Source organism: Podarcis bocagei (genome assembly GCF_964188305.1).
Source record: "Podarcis bocagei genome assembly, chromosome: 11".
In the NCBI taxonomy this organism is placed as follows: Eukaryota; Metazoa; Chordata; class Lepidosauria; order Squamata; family Lacertidae; genus Podarcis; species Podarcis bocagei.
This window is the reverse complement of record NC_138136.1, coordinates 54499086-54514559: the sequence shown is the minus strand read 5'-3', so window position 1 is coordinate 54514559 and position 15474 is coordinate 54499086. Positions and strand designations below refer to the sequence as shown.

Below are 15474 nucleotides of genomic sequence, written 5' to 3'. Positions count from 1 at the left end.
AACAGCTCTTACCGTCAAAAAGTTGTCCTTTCTTGTAACATGAATCCATTGGTTTGGGGTCCTACCCTCCGAAGCAGGAGAAAACAAGTCTGCTCCATCTTCTGGGAATAGTCCTTAAGATATTTGAAGATGGCCATCATATCTCCTCTCAGATTACTCTTTTCCAGGCTAAACATGCCTGATTCCCTCAAGTGTTCCTCATAAGGCCTGGTTTCCAGACCCTTGATCATCTCGGTTGCCTTCCTCTGCACACATTCCAGCTTGTCAATATCCTCCCATATATAATATATATAATATTATCTATACCCTGCCCATCTGGCTGGGTTTCCCCAGCCACTCTGGGCGGCTTCCAACAGAATATTAAAATACAATAATCTTCAGATGTCTTCAAAAAGCCTGGTAGTTGTTTTTCTCTTTGACATCTGGTGGGAGGGCGTTCCTCAGGGCAGGTGCCACTACCGAGAAGGCCCTCTCCCTGGTTCCCTGTAACTTGGCTTCTCACAGCGAGGGAACTGCCAGAAGTCTTTTGGCGCTGGACCTCAGTGTCCGGGATGAATGATGGGGGTGGAGACACTCCTTCAGGTATACAGGACCGAGGCTGTTTAGGGCTTTAAAGGTCAGCACCAACACTTTGAATTGTGCTCGGAAACGTACTGTTTGTCAATATGCCTTTCAATCATCTGCATAGTGGTGCCGCCACAGGGCAACTGCAACACTTATTGGCATCAGTGGACAGGACCAATCTGGAATGGGCACCAGGAAGGCTGACGCATAAAATCCTCTATATATGATCAAGCTGATGCATGTGATAAACTGCTTGTGGGTGATGCACCCAATTTGTCCATGCAGAAGCAGGTCTCTGTGGCTTCCACAGGCTGGCCCCTACATATAAAGCTATATATGTATTTGCATAACATACCTACATACTAGACAAGCATATATGAAATGGCAGCTGTTTGCATATATTGTGATTAGTTGTACCTTTTCTTTTTAATTCTCAAGTTTTCCAAAAGAAAATAAAACAAATTATACATTTTCCAATTAGCATTCCATTAATGTTCGACTTCCCCTCCACCCTTCCATGGTTTCCCCAAATTTCCTAATACTGCTGCATATTTTATTGTTGTTAGCCACCCTGAGCCCGGCTTCGGCTGGGGAGGGCTGGATATAAATAAAAAAATATTATTATTATTAAAATTATACTATGCCATGTCTCCTCCACCGTATTCTCAGAGTAGGGGACGCGGGTGGCGCTGTGGTCTAAACCACTGAGCCTCTTGGGCTTGCTGATCAGAAGGTTGGCGGTTTGAATCCCTGCAACATGGTGAGCTCCCGTCGTTCTGTCCCAGCTCCTGCCAACCTAGCAGTTTGAAAGCACACCAGTGCGAGTAAACAGGTACTGCTGTGGCACAAAGGTAAACGGCGTTTCCGTGCGCTTTGGTTTCTGTCACGGTGTTCTGTTGCGCCAGAAGCGGTTCAGTCATGCTGGCCACATGACCCAAAAAGCTGTCTGTGGACAAACACCGGCTTCCTTGGCCTGAAAGCGAGGTGAGCGCCGCAACCCCATAGTCGCCTTTGACTGGACTTAACTGTCCAGGGGTCCTTTACCTTCTCAGGTACACTTTGCTGCTGTTCTTACTCAAAACCGCCTTGCGTTTTAACATGTTTACCAAAAAAATCAAAGAAATCTGCAAACTTTTCCCAGTCCTCCTTAAAAACTATCTTGCCTTGCTCTCTAATTCATCGGAAGAAGAATCTTTATTTGCATCAGCCACTAGCCATAACAACAAAATAAAAATGTACTGAAGATAGAGGTAAAAACTTAACTATACAAAATACATTCTGGATAGAGAAATAAAACTTTATTCGCATTAGCCAATGGCCATAGCAACAGTAAAACATTACAGTATACGCAGAAAAGGAAATTTGATATAAAAGCACAGTTTAAAGTCCTGAATCAGCAGTCAGTTAGTGGCCCTTATTCTGATTGCCCCTGCTATGAACCTAGCAACCTTTGATGTTATCTACTCATTTTGATCTGATAGAAGAAAATACATTCTGGAGGTTCACATCAATAATCAAATAATAGCTCTTATTCCAATTGCCCCTGCATTTTTTTTTTTTTGCTGTCACCTGATTATTTTGATGACAGGCATGTCCAACTCCCAAGAGACTCTGATCTACTCCCAGTATAAAAAAACCCTGGCAGTGATCTACCCATTGTGCGTTGTGTGGGTGGATTGCCCAGAGTTGTTGAACTTTTTGGGGGTGGAGGATTGCAGGTTTTTATTTAGCTTTCCGCCCATAACTTTTTGTACACAAGGATCCCGCGATCCACCTGGATCAGCACGGGATCTACGTACCAGTTAGACATCTCTCTGCTAGAAGAAAGGACACAATAGCAATGGTTGAGCGATGTGGTATGGATAGTAGTAGAGGGGTAATAAGTAATAACCTCACTCCTCAAATCTTTATAAAGAGTGCAAGCCAGAAGCAGATGAGCTACTGATTCAATCCTGCCATTTCCACAGGGACATAACCGTTTTTCCAGGGGAGTTTTTCGAAATCGACCCTCAAGTACAGTCTGTATTCTGGAATTGCTAAATTTTGCAAATAGAGTGCAAACGTGTCAAAATGACTAGGTGGGAAATAATCAAAACCATGGACAAAATTTCCTTGTCGCGGCCAAATTTTTCTGCCGCTCAGTATCATATAGGCGCTGCCTAATTAAATTATTTGCTTTCCTAAAACCCAGTGTTGAGAACTGTTGTGGTGATAAACACCAGAAATGTAAAGCTTTGGGTTGACCATTTTAGTCCAATTTTACTAGTTAAACTTGCTAATTCAGCCTATTCCATCAGTTTCAGCTGCCGATTGTACCTTTTCCTTTTATGCACTTTTTAATATACTTTGCATAAAATAATGAAATTAGAAGCGTTCCCGATTTTCAGCCATTTCACCTCCAGACTCGCCAGCAGCTACATCCAAAATGCCAAAGCGCTTCCTTTTCTTCCTCTGCAGCGGCTCCTCCTCCTCCTCCTCCCCCTGAACGGACTCAACCCCGGAACCTATTGCCTTTCCTATTCTGCTCACTTCCTGAGCATGCGCAATAGCCCCCCATCCCGCAGGAGAAGGGCGCCTCTGAGCTTGCAAAGAGGGCAGTTCATTCCTCCGCTTCCGGCTGCTTGCTTGCAAGGTTTGTTTTGAACCGGGGAAAGGTCCGAATGAGCAAACCTGATTTTCAAGCAGGGAGGCTTGCTAGAAAAACCCTCCTCTTTAAACAAAAATCACCTATTCTTTATTTTCTTATTTCCCTTCCATGGTAGCCGGGCTCTCAAGCTAAGAGGACTCCGAGAGAGAAAACCCCAGGTGGGTAGGGAAAAAACCACACACACACAGCAAACGCCCCGTGAAACTGTAAACGAGCCGCTTTTACGCCCAGGAGCAAAATCAGGTGGCGAACTCCAGCTCCCATGAGCCCCAGCAATGACTAGGGATGATGGGAATAGTAGTCCAACGCTATGGGGGGGGGGCGGAATTCCCAGGTCGATGAATGCCGTTTGCAGATTGGCTGAGGTTCTATGCATGCCAGGAAAGGGTTAAAATGCATGCCTCTGTTTTAATGAGTAGGGGGTTACTGTTTTTTAATGCTCTGTCTTAAAACAAAAAAACAACAACACACCAGCATTCTCTGCGAAAGGAAAGCTTGACATGGAGCAGCCTGGTTCTAGCATTGATCAATGCTGGTTTTCTTCCTGCAGCGAGAGTTTCATGTCAAGTAGCGTTTGGAAGCAATGCTATATCTCCTTTGCAACCTGAAGTGGCACAGGCCATTCTACCTGGGGAGACAAGCTTTTCTTGCAGAATGTTTGATTTAGTTGGTTGGTTGCAGTGCCAGATTTACATAAAAGGTAAACAAGCTATAAAATAATAATAATAATAATAATAATAATAATAATAATAATAATAATAATAATAATAAATTTATTATTTATACCCCGCCCATCTGGCTGGGCTTCCCCAGCCACTCTGGGCGGCTTCCAAAAGAATATTAAAATACTATAATACATCAAACATTAAAAGCTTCCCGAAACAGGGCTGCCTTCAGATGTCTTCTAAAAGCCTGGTAGTTGTTCTCTTTGACATCTGGTGGGAGGGTGTTCCACAGGGAAGGCGCCACTACCGAGAAGGCCCTCTGCCTGGTTCCCTGTAACTTGGCTTCTCACAGTGAGGGAACTGCCAGAAGGCCCTCGGAGCTGGACCTCAGTGTCTGGGCAGAACGATGGGGGTGGAGACGCTCTTTCAGATATACTGGACCAAGGCCGTTTAGGGCTTTAAAGGTCAGCACCAACACTTTGAATTGTGCTCGAAAATGTACTAGAAGCCAATGAAGATCTTTCAGGACTGGTGTTATATGGTCTTGGCAGCCGCTCCCAGTCACCAGTCTAGCTGCCGCATTCTGGATTAATTGCAGTTTCTGAGTCACCTTCAAAGGTAGCTATAGCTACCCTAAGCTATAGCTTAGGGCCCCACTCTCTTGGCCTCTTCCCAAAATTTTACTATTAATATACTGTAAAGATAAAGGGACCCCTGACCGTTAGGTCCAGTTGTGGCCGACTCTGGGGTTGCGGCGCTCATCTCGCTTTACTGGCCGAGGGAGCCGGCGTACAGCTTCCGGGTCATGTGGCCAGCCTGACCAAGCCGCTTCTGGCGAACCAGAGTAGTGCATGGAAACGCCGTTTACCTTCCTGCCAGAGCGATACCTATTTATCTACTTGCACTTTGACATGCTTTCGAACTGCTAGGTTGGCAGGAGCAGGGACCGAGCAACGGGAGCTCACCCCGTCGCTGGGATTCGAACCGCCGACCTTCTGATTGGCAAGCCCTAGGCTCTGGTTTAACCCACAGCACCACCCGCGTCCCTTTTATACTGTACTACTTCTTAATAGTATTTCAGTTCAACAATTACTTTGATAAAATAAATATTTTGTTATGTGCAAATGGCTTTTGATACCTATTAGGTCCATAAATTACCATATAGCATATATTCAACAAAAAACAGCGACAATTTGTTGTTGACAAAGAACAGCTGGACATATAAAGGGCCTCATTACCTTCAGTAGTTTAAAGGTAAAGGGACCCCTGACCATTCGGTCCAGTTGCAGACGACTCTGGGGTTGCGGTGCTCATCTCGCTTTATTGGCCAAGGGAGCCGGCGTATAGCTTCCGGGTCATGTGGCCAGCATGACTAAGCCGCTTAGTTATGGGATTTGAACCACTGACCTTCTGATCGGCAAGCCGTAGGCTCTGTGGTTTAACCGACAGCGCCACTCACATCCTTCTTCAGTAGCTTAGGGCCTCATCAAACCTAAATCCGGCCCTGGTTGGTTGGTTGGTTGGTTGTGTTTCTGTGCTGCTTTTCATTCAGATGGATCCCAAAGCAGCTTACAGATAATAAATAACAATAGCCATAATAAAACATAATCGAGCACCACAAATCCAGCACAAATCATGTAAAATAATTAACAAGCCATTAATAAAACCATTACAATCTATAAAACACTATTAACAAAACAGCAACTAAAAGAAGAAGCAGCAAAAAACTGAAGTTTCTGCACTTAGACAGAAAGAACAAGATGCCCAAATGTAGGATGGGGGGACACCTGGTAGCAGTACATGTGAAAAGGATCTAGGGGTCTTGGTGGACCACAAGCTTAACAGTGAGTCAACAGTGTGATGTGGCAGCAAAAAAGCTAATGCTATTCTAGGCTGCATCAACAGAAGCATAGTGTCTAGATCAAGGGAAGTAATAGTACCACTGTATTCTGCCTTAGTCAGACCACACTTGGAATACTGTGTCCAGTTCTGGGCACCACAATTTAAGGAGGATATTGACAAGCTGGAATGTGTGCAGAGGAGGGCAACCAAGATGGTCAAAGGCCTGGAAACTATGAGGAGCGTTTGAAGGAGCTGGGTATGTTTAGCCTGGAAAAGAGGAGACTGAGAGGAGATATGATAGCCATCTTCAAATATCTAGAAAGGGCTGTCTCATGGAAGATGGAGCAAGCTTGTTTTCTCCTGCTCTGGAGGGTAGGATTCGAACCAGTGGTTTCAAGTTGCAAGAAAGGAGATTCCGACTAAACATCAGGAAGAATTTTACGACAGTTAAGAGCTGTTTGACAGTGGAATAGACTCCCACGAAAAGTGGTGGACTCTCCTTCTTTGGAGGTTTTTAAGCAGAGGCTGGATGGCCATCTGTTATGGACGCTTTAGCTGAGATTCCTGCATTGCAGGGGGTTGGACTAGATGACCCTTGGAGTCCCTTCAAACTATGGTTGCCAATTTTTTTTCCAATGAATCCGGGGACCCCCCCCCCTTTTTTTTAAGCTGAGTAGCAACAGGGAGTCAGTAGTGGGGATGGTGAGGCAAAAGACCCTGGGCCCAAGCACACATGCATATTGTATATAAGGTGCAAAGCCCTTCTTTCGCACCCTGTGGAACATAAATGCACAGAGTTTTTAAGAAACTGAGCAAAAGTGCGCTGCCCCCCTGTGGCTCCTGAACCTTCCCCAATCTCCTCACCCTTCCCCCTTTGTTTTGACTTATCGGGGGAGGCTCGGGAGTCGCGGGTGGGTGGCCATTGCCCAGTTTTTTTAAAAAAACTGTGCATTTATGTTTCACAGGATTCAAAAGAAGGGCTTTGCACCTTGTCTGGCAGAGAAACCGAGCGCTTTGCGCCCCTCCTAAGCAACAGCTGCCCGCCCACGACTCCCCCGAGCCTCCCTCGATCCTTCAAAACAAAGGGGGAAGGGGGCAGGAGATCTGTACTGCCAGACGTCCCCGGTTCCCCTTTGGCAATGGCGGCGGCAGCGAGCAGCTCCTGAAGCCAGCCAGAGCCAACTGCGCTACCAGGCTGGCTCCGGGCTGCTGAGGCAGCTGCTGCCACATTTCCCAGGGACAGATTTGCAAATCTGGGGACATTCCGGGGACAGAATTTGTCCGGGGACCGATTTGCAAATCCGGGGACTGTCCCTGGGAAACGGGGACGTCTGGTAACCCTACTTCAAACTCTTCTGTTATTCTATGATAGGAGTAAACCTGAGCTCCATGGAGTTTAGGAACCTAGGAAGACCCCTGCTGAATCAGACGAAAGGCAGCAGTTAGCAAACCAGATGTCTATGGAAAACCCACAAGCAAGAGCCTTATCCTCCATGACTTTGTCTAATCCTCTTTGAAAGCCATCCAACCTGGCGGCCGTCAGTCATTACCTCTTTGGGAGCGGATTTCTTTTGTCTGCCTTAATCTTGCAACATTCAGCTTCATTGGGTATTCAATAATTCTGGTGTTTAGGCCTTTACGCCTTAGTAAGTGTGCTTAGCCTTTACCAGTACATTTTGATGTCACGTAGCTTTTCTCTTTGTGCACGGGGCCAGAAAACCTAAAATTAAATCCCATTTGTTACTGTCTCTGCTAGGGTGCCACGCTGATTTGGAACAAAATGGCGATGGATGTTACTTTCCTGGGAACCGGGGCTGCGTACCCATCTCCAACGAGAGGGGCCTCAGCTACGGTGGTCCGTTTTGAAGGAGAAAGCTGGTTGTTCGATTGTGGTGAGGGGACGCAAACCCAGTTCATGAAAAGTCATCTGAAAGCAGGTCAGCAAACTCCGTTGTCTCTCAAGTCAGGTACAGTGGTGCCTCGCAAGACGAAAAGAATCCATTCTGTGATTCTCTTCGTCTAGCGGTTTTTTCGTCTTGCGAAGCAAGCCCATTGAAGGATTAGCGGATTAGTGCTATTAGCGGCTTTTAGCGGCTTATCTGCTGATCGGATCAGCTGATAAGCGGCTTAGCGGCTTAGAAAAAGGGGGGGGAGAGGGAAAAAAACCAGCAGTAACTTGCAAGACATTGTCGTCTTGCGAAGCAAGCCCATAGGAAATTCGTTTTGCGAAGCACCTCCAAAACAGAAAACTCTTTCGTCTAGTGAGTTTTCCGTCTTGCGAGGCATTCGTCTTGCGGGGCACCACTGTAGATGCCAGCAACCTCTTTTCTAAAGTTGCTGGTAGAAGTTAGAAGTTCTATTCCCCCCCCCCCCAGTTTTTTTAATTCATTTTATAACACAAATAAACAGCACAAACAGGAAAACAAACAATAGAAACAGATTCTTGCCTTATCCTTTTTTTTTGAAACATTGTTAGGTGGGCTTCCCCGAGTCCCCCCTATCTGATTTTTATTTTACCTCATCTTTAGCAGTTTACATATATCATAATTTCTAACCATTTTTTTATCACGTTTACTTTAACCATAAAAATCTTCACTTGCAAATAATACTATTTTAAAATACACTATCTTCTACTTCTAAACCTACAGCCCAAATCCACTTCCAAAGCTATTCTAAGATTTAAATATTAACATATTTTTTCAAATATTCCAATCTTCTTCCACCGTCTCTTCTCTCTGGTCTCAGAGTCTCCTGGTCAGTTCGGCAAGTTCCATATAGTCCATCATCTTCATCTGCCATTCTTCTCTAGTTGGTAAATCTTGTTTCTTCCAGCAGAAGCTAGAAGTTCTAGCCAAGCTGGCAGCTTTGGAAAAGTATGTGTTTCCAGTTCCATGCTTAAGGCGGCAATCCTATACTGTGCACCAAGGTGTCGCCAATCATTTCTATTTATTCATTTGATGTTTTATTTCATATAATATTTATTGATTTTGTTAAGAAGGGCAAACATAGCCAAGAATAAAATAAAATGAAGAAGCTAAAGTGCAAGCCAGGAGGCATCACAATAATAAAATATTGACTCATACCGATTATGATAATCGATAATGGGTGGCATGCCTATCTAATTTATGAGGTGAAGTCTTCCTGAATCATCTAATAAGGAAATCATTATATAAGATCTGGATAAAATATAAAGGAATATTGGAACCAAAATTACCTCTGTGGACCTCGCCGACAGAAGCGATGGCAGTTAAGAAAAAGAACAACTCCGTATGCCTGTTCTAAAGGTGGAACGGAACTATATCCTAATATATTTGTACTTCTCTGGTGTGAACTTCTGTTTTCTCCATGTGCTGTTTTCAACGTATGCCTCCTGAATTCTCTCATCTCCAATCCACTGTTTGGTTTTTAGGTAGGATTGCCAAGATCTTTATAACACACCTCCACGGCGACCACGTCTTTGGCCTGCCTGGGCTTCTTTGTACGATCAGCCTCCAGAGTAGCCCTGCCACAAACAAGCCGCCGGTTGAGATTTATGGACCTCTTGGGCTGAGGAGCTTCCTTTGCAGAACTTTGGAGCTTTCCCACTCGCAGCTCGCCTTCCCTTGGGTCGTTCACGAACTGGTGCCTACGCCAGACCAGTGCCCTGCAGAGGAACGGAAGGAGCTGTCTTTTGTGGACGGAGACAAGGTCTCGTCTGAAGAGGCACCAGGAAAAACCCTTCGCCTGGACCCTCTAGAAGACTCGTACACCTTGGTGGACAACTCTCAGTTTGTGGTGAAGGCGTTTAGGCTGTTTCACCGCATACCTTCCTTCGGATTTCTCGTGGAAGAGAAGCCACGGCCTGGCAAACTCAACGCCCAGAAGCTGAAGGAACTAGGTAATAAGGGCCTGCCTCTTTCGACCCTTAGGAAAACTGTCCTGTAGCAGGTGTTTTGAAGTTTGTCTTTAAACAGTGACAACCAACAGGTACCCTCTAGAGTTTGTGGATAGCAATTTCAAGCAGCCCCTTCTAGCATGGCCAATGATTATGGATGATGGGAATCTACACCTCTGAAGGGCACCCAGTGGTTACCTCTAGTCTTTCCCCCCTTTTTTTAGTGAGACCTGCAACAGAAAGTTGCAGCATGGAGGTTTCCTGTTCAGGGTACCAGCCAACCAAGCCCTTTCCTCAGGGTACTCCATTCCATTGCCCCTCCCCTGCCCAGCAGACAGTGTTCTGTAGCCAACTGAGCATGCTCAGTCCTCATTAGAATGTTTTTGTTTTGGTAAGATTTTTACATCGGTAAACTTTGGAATTTCCTTGGTTGTGCCCTTTTGTGTGTGGATGGTCCTGTTTTGGCTACATAAGGATTGATACTTGAAGAATGGTTTTGCTGTTAGCATATAGGGTGCTCATGATCATGCTAATCCGGTGGTCCAATCAATATTAGCACACGCAATGCCAATTCCTGGTCAATGTACTAATATTCATTGGATCCCAGTCAAGGTTCGATTTTACCTCCAGCGGGATGGGACAAAGCAGCTTGTTTGTATGGCTCAGCTGGTGTGCTGGAGCGCTCCTGATCCCCAGCTGAGACACCCCTGGTGCTCCCCCCGCTTGTGTGGGAGCCAGCACTGGGGTGGGGACACCTTTAATTGCTCTGCCAAGGGAACCGGCAACTGCACACTCCTCAGCCAAGCAATTAAGGATACAGAGGGAGGCAGAGTGGGATGGTGGTTTCACTCAGCGGTATATCGCTGGTGAAACTGCCACCATTCCCGAGTCCCTCTGCTAGCAACACTCGCTGGAGGAAGTCACTAGCAGAGGGACTCAGGAGTGGTGGCGGTTTCACCAACAATATAGCGTTGAATGAAGCCGATATCACGGTCTGTTCCTGAGTGATATACGGTGGTACCTTGGTTCTCAAACTTAATCCGTTCCGGAAGTCCGTTCCAAAACCAAAGCATTCCAAAACCAAGGCATGCTTTCCCATAGAAAATAATGCAAAATGGATTAATCCATTCCAGACTTTTAAAAAACCGCTAAAACAGCAATTTAACATGAATTTTACTATCTTACAAGACCACTGATCCATAAAATGAAAGCAATAAACAACGTACCGCAGTCACACAATCAACCAGTAGCCGAACTGGGTTACACGCAGTCACAAAAACAAAACAAAAGGAGCCGCAAAAACAAAAACGCAAAATAAATAGCAAAAACAGACAGACCTCAGCATAACACTCAAGTGGAAGTGTGGCTCGCAAATTGGAAGCGTAATACTCAAATCGGAAGTATAACACTCAAAACAGAAGTGTGGCACTCAAATCGGAAGCGTAACACTTAAAATGGAGCATGTTTGGCTTCCGAAAAAGGTTTGCAAACTGGAACACTTACTTCCGGGTTTGCAGTTTTTGGGTTCCAAGTTGTTTGAGTACCAAGGCGTTTGAGAACCAAGGTACCACTGTATCAGCCAGGCCTACTTGTAAATAAAGGTCGTACTTAGCATTTACTTCAGGCAGAGTATCTCAATGGTTCCCACAACGACCCTGAATTGTAGTTCAGCACTGTGCTGCTGGCAGAGGGAGCCGTGAGAGATTTGAGCAGAGGGCTTCCTGGTGCACAGCGCCTGGTGCAACCTCTTAGCCACGGCTGTACACTTGATGGATTCAAATTCCCACAGTGCCTCTGCTGATCGTCGTGAGCGCTGATGTCACACCGCAGCTCCTGAGTGTGACTAATAATTTTCCGAGCAGGGGAAACGGCTTGCTTTTACCCATAAAAGAGAGTGCTGTGGCACCTTAGGGAATAATTAATTTAGCGCAGTGCTTGTGTGTGTGTCTTCAAAGCCATTGTCTGCTCCATGTAATCACCATTGGTTTCATGTGGGATTTGCTTTTGAGGCCAGTCTTTGAGATGCCTGCGCTCTTCTTTCCCTTCGCTGTTATAGACTAATGCACACATTTCTCTCTTTTAGAGACACAGGTAATGTTGGTTAATGATTCTGATCAGATCTGAAAACTTTAGTGCAGAAATCTGGGGGGGGGGGGGTAAGAGCAGAGCTCCTTCCACCCCCCACCCCCCAAAAAAGCATTTCAAAGTAGAGAATCCTTCACGTAACAGGGAAGGAAAAATCAGTGTTGCATAAGATTATAGCTCTACCCTTTTTATTTTTCAACCAAGGCTAACCGACAGCTATATTTAATGTGCTGGAGTATCAGGCTGGCCTTGGCTGAAGCACTGCAGATATTGCAGGTATTAAAATATATATCATCTATAGGGCAAAAAGTCATGTGGCAATGGATGCAGTGAGAAAGGGTTGAAAAGGAATCTGAATAGGATGGAACTTTTTCATGTGTAGAACTTGTTAGGCAACAGAAACAATTCAGTACCTAAAAATGGAAACCCTGCATGCACTTTATTCTAAACTCAGTATTTCCCCTGCATAAAATGTTAAATCATACAGACTTGGAAGGGACCCTGAGGATCATCTAGTCCAACCCCCTGCAAAGCAAGAATATGCAACTGCCCCTTATGGGGATTGAACCTGCAACTTTGGAGTTATCAGCACCACACTCTTTTTTTTTATAAAAAAAAAAAATTATTGGGTTTTCCGCTTTTATAAAAACAATACAGACACAAAAATAACACAAGACACAAACATGTATAAATTCAGCAGATCCTCGTTTCATAACCTTGTTCCCTGACTTCCCCCCACCCCCCCTCGTGCATCCCAATTCCCAAGATTATATCGGCAAGTTGGTATTTCTCCTCTTAACCATCTTATTCATTTTATTACCTCTTTTCTAATAAAAAAAATTTGATTTTCCTAAGTTGGACTTAAGTTCTCTTCCATCGATTTTTCATTTTATCTTAATTAAAAGTCATATTAACCAAACCTAAAAGTCTTAAGAGTTTTTAAGAATCTCCTCTTCCCTCCCTCCCATCCCCGGTTTTTGTCCCTTCCCAATAAAAATCCAAAGTCAAGATTCTCAGCCTGGGTTCCTCACGTCCGAGGCTTTCAAGTCTCTTTCAGTCCCTCTCCGCCGGTCTTGTTGGTAGTCCTTTATGTCAGTCGTCGAGTCTGGAAAAAGATCTTTCACCATCAAAGTATATTCTCTTCCCACAAGGAGATTTGAAAGCAACTGCTGGAGAATTTCCACAAAGCCTGTATCTTCAAAATCAAAGTCCAAACGGAGGCCCCAATCATATTTCTTTATTTTAAGTTCCTGTATTCCATATTGTCCCAGAACCTCCTCCTCCTTCTTCTGCATCTTTCGCAGACTTGTGGTAGACATGTTCCCAGAGTCTCCTTGCTTGTGTTCCACAGATGTGAGCTTTTGGTTGTTGCTTCCCAAGGTTACTTTCTCTTTTTCTTGTTTAGTCTCTTCCACCTCTGTAGACATTGTTTCCCATTCAGCTGTGGATTCTTTCTCATTCAGGTCCTCAATACAAACAGCAGAGTTGCCTGTTCCCAAGGTCATAGTCATAAGTTGTTTATTCATGGCTAAGCTCTGCTCTTGTAAGATTCCCACCAATTGAAACATCCTTTCGATTTCCACTAGTAACTTTCCATCCACAGCCATTGTATCCATTGTAGTTTCACAGAGTTCCCCCTAGGGGGAATCTGGTTACTTATTAGTCTTTTCTCCAACAGTCCTTTAACTTATTATTATTACTTTGTTTCCAACAGTTTTGGCTCAATTATAACTCGTCTTAATCCAGAGGGATCTTAGATAGTGATTTTTCCACTTTAAACTGCCCGTTTGGCAGCTTTGACAGCTGTCAAACTCTGCAGCTCTTACACAGGCACAAAGGCAGGACGTTCCCGAGCCCGGGAGGGGGGGTTGTTTAAAACAAAAAGAGGGTCTCCAAAACTCCACTCTCCAGCACAAAATTTCCTTTAGCTAAATCTTGAAAGTTAGTGTCCTTTTTAACTCACCCCACCAAGGGTAGGCTCTCCAGCTTAGCTCTTATGTCGTTGCTTAGATCGTCTGCAAGGGGGGGGGGTGCGGACTTCCTTTTAGCACACCCCCCGGTCGTCTCCAATTCAGGGTAAAATTTTTAAAGTCCCAATCCGTCTTACTCACGGGTAATTCTTTCAGTCCAGATTTTCAAGGAAGAAAGTCAGCGCTCTCTGGTCATGGCTCGCGGCTTCGCTCCACCGAGGTAGCGGTCGACTCTCAGTGCCACGCCACCCCCGTATCCTCTCCGCAGCCTTTAAAAAGGCTCTTCGTGGATCAGGGGGGGCGCTTAAGGCACCCGCCGAGTCTTCAGTCCGCAGGCTTCCGCGCCTGCGGTTTTTAAGGGTCCCCGCGTCGCCGGCGCGGCAAAGACCCGTCCTCAGTAGAGCCGATTCCCTCCGCAGCTCGGAGGGAATCCGCCATTTCCAGATCGCGTCAACCCGGAAGTTCCTCTATCAGCACCACACTCTAACCATCTGAGCCGTCCAGCTAAATGTTCTTTAGCAGCAGTCACTGATGCAGGGAAGGAATGGTTATGGATCTGGGACGGATCATTGGATAGGTACCATCAGAGGAAAAAGTATGCTGTAAAAAATGCCTGCATATTTTGCAGATATGCATTCATAAGGACTAGAAACTTGGTGGCATGGTTGCGTGAATTTTGGGGGAATTGCCGATTGCTCAAAAGTGGGTTTGAAATTTTGTTGCAAGCCAAGCTTCTTGACAAATAGCTTTGGACCTGTGCTTTAATTTCTAGGAGTCCCACCAGGCCCTATATATGGCAGACTGAAAGACGGAGCTACAGTTGTCTTGGAAAATGGTACAACCATCTTTCCTTCAGATGTCATGGAAGACCCGCTTCCTGGGAGAAAAGTTTGCATTTTAGGAGACTGCTCTGGCATTGTAGGAGACGGAGCGGCGGCCCTTTGTTATGGAGCTGATCTCTTGGTTCACGAAGCCACGCTGGACGATGCCCAGGCAGACAAGGCGAAGGAGCATGGACACAGCACCCCACGGGTGGCGGCGGAGTTTGCAAAGTTGTGCAAAGTGAAGAAACTGGTTCTGTCTCACTTCAGTCAGAGATACAAGCCCGCAGGTCAGAAAGGTGAAGGAGATGTGGATGTCATGGAGCTGAAGAGGCAAGCCGAGGAGGTATTGGATGGCCAAGAAGTGGTGTTAGCCGAGGATTTTATGACCATTGATATTCCAATGAAAAAAGTAACAATAGTGCCGCCAAATTAATTTGCCGATAGGCTGAACCTCTAGCTATAGTTTACTTCCAAATTAGTTTCTTAATGCCCAGTTGGAGGCACTTACGGACCTGATTCATTGGACTTACTTATGGGCACTTTTCCTACTTGAAAGACCTAATCCTTGCTTTCCTTTTGACAAATATATTAATTAAATCATCAAAAGACTGGGCTAGCAAGCTTACTTTCTGCTGAAGGTATAATGAGCTGGCTTAGCCTTTGATCTCAGGCAAACCATTACAAATTTCAGTTTCCTAAACTAAGCATTCTTAAGAGTCATAATGCGTATCTGTTGAAAATAGGTTTGGCGTGAAGTGCAATCTGGGATGGAATTATAATGGGGAAAAGGTGGGTAGACCCTAGTGCCTGCAAGTGATATCAGGCTCCATGACCCATCTGCCATAACACAGACCTGTGCAACGTGGCAAAACCATAAAACAGGGATTGGAAATATGTGCAGTCAGAGAACTCAAGTGCACGATCATATCCACAGACTGCACATCAACTCACAAAACCACTGTTCATTTATTTCATACAATTTATATCGCACTCGATTGTCAGA

General features: G+C 45.2%; 1 protein-coding gene across 5 annotated transcripts; it reads left to right on the top strand.

Moving 5' to 3' along the window:
* Positions 1–1851: 1851 nt before the first annotated feature.
* Positions 1852–15080, top strand: ELAC1 (elaC ribonuclease Z 1). Of its 5 annotated transcripts, XM_081213120.1 has the most exons (5): positions 1852–3196; positions 3327–3369; positions 7475–7655; positions 9128–9595; positions 14420–15080. In XM_081213120.1, exons 3-5 carry the CDS (start codon positions 7499–7501, stop codon positions 14902–14904), a joined length of 1110 nt encoding a protein of 369 aa, XP_081069246.1. In that variant the 5' UTR covers positions 1852–3196; positions 3327–3369; positions 7475–7498; the 3' UTR covers positions 14905–15080. The 5 variants fall into 5 exon arrangements, with proteins under 5 accessions (XP_081069246.1, XP_081069247.1, XP_081069244.1 ...); XM_081213121.1 differs by lacking the exon at positions 3327–3369; XM_081213118.1 differs by having other exon boundaries at positions 1852–3369.
* Positions 15081–15474: the final 394 nt, after the last annotated feature.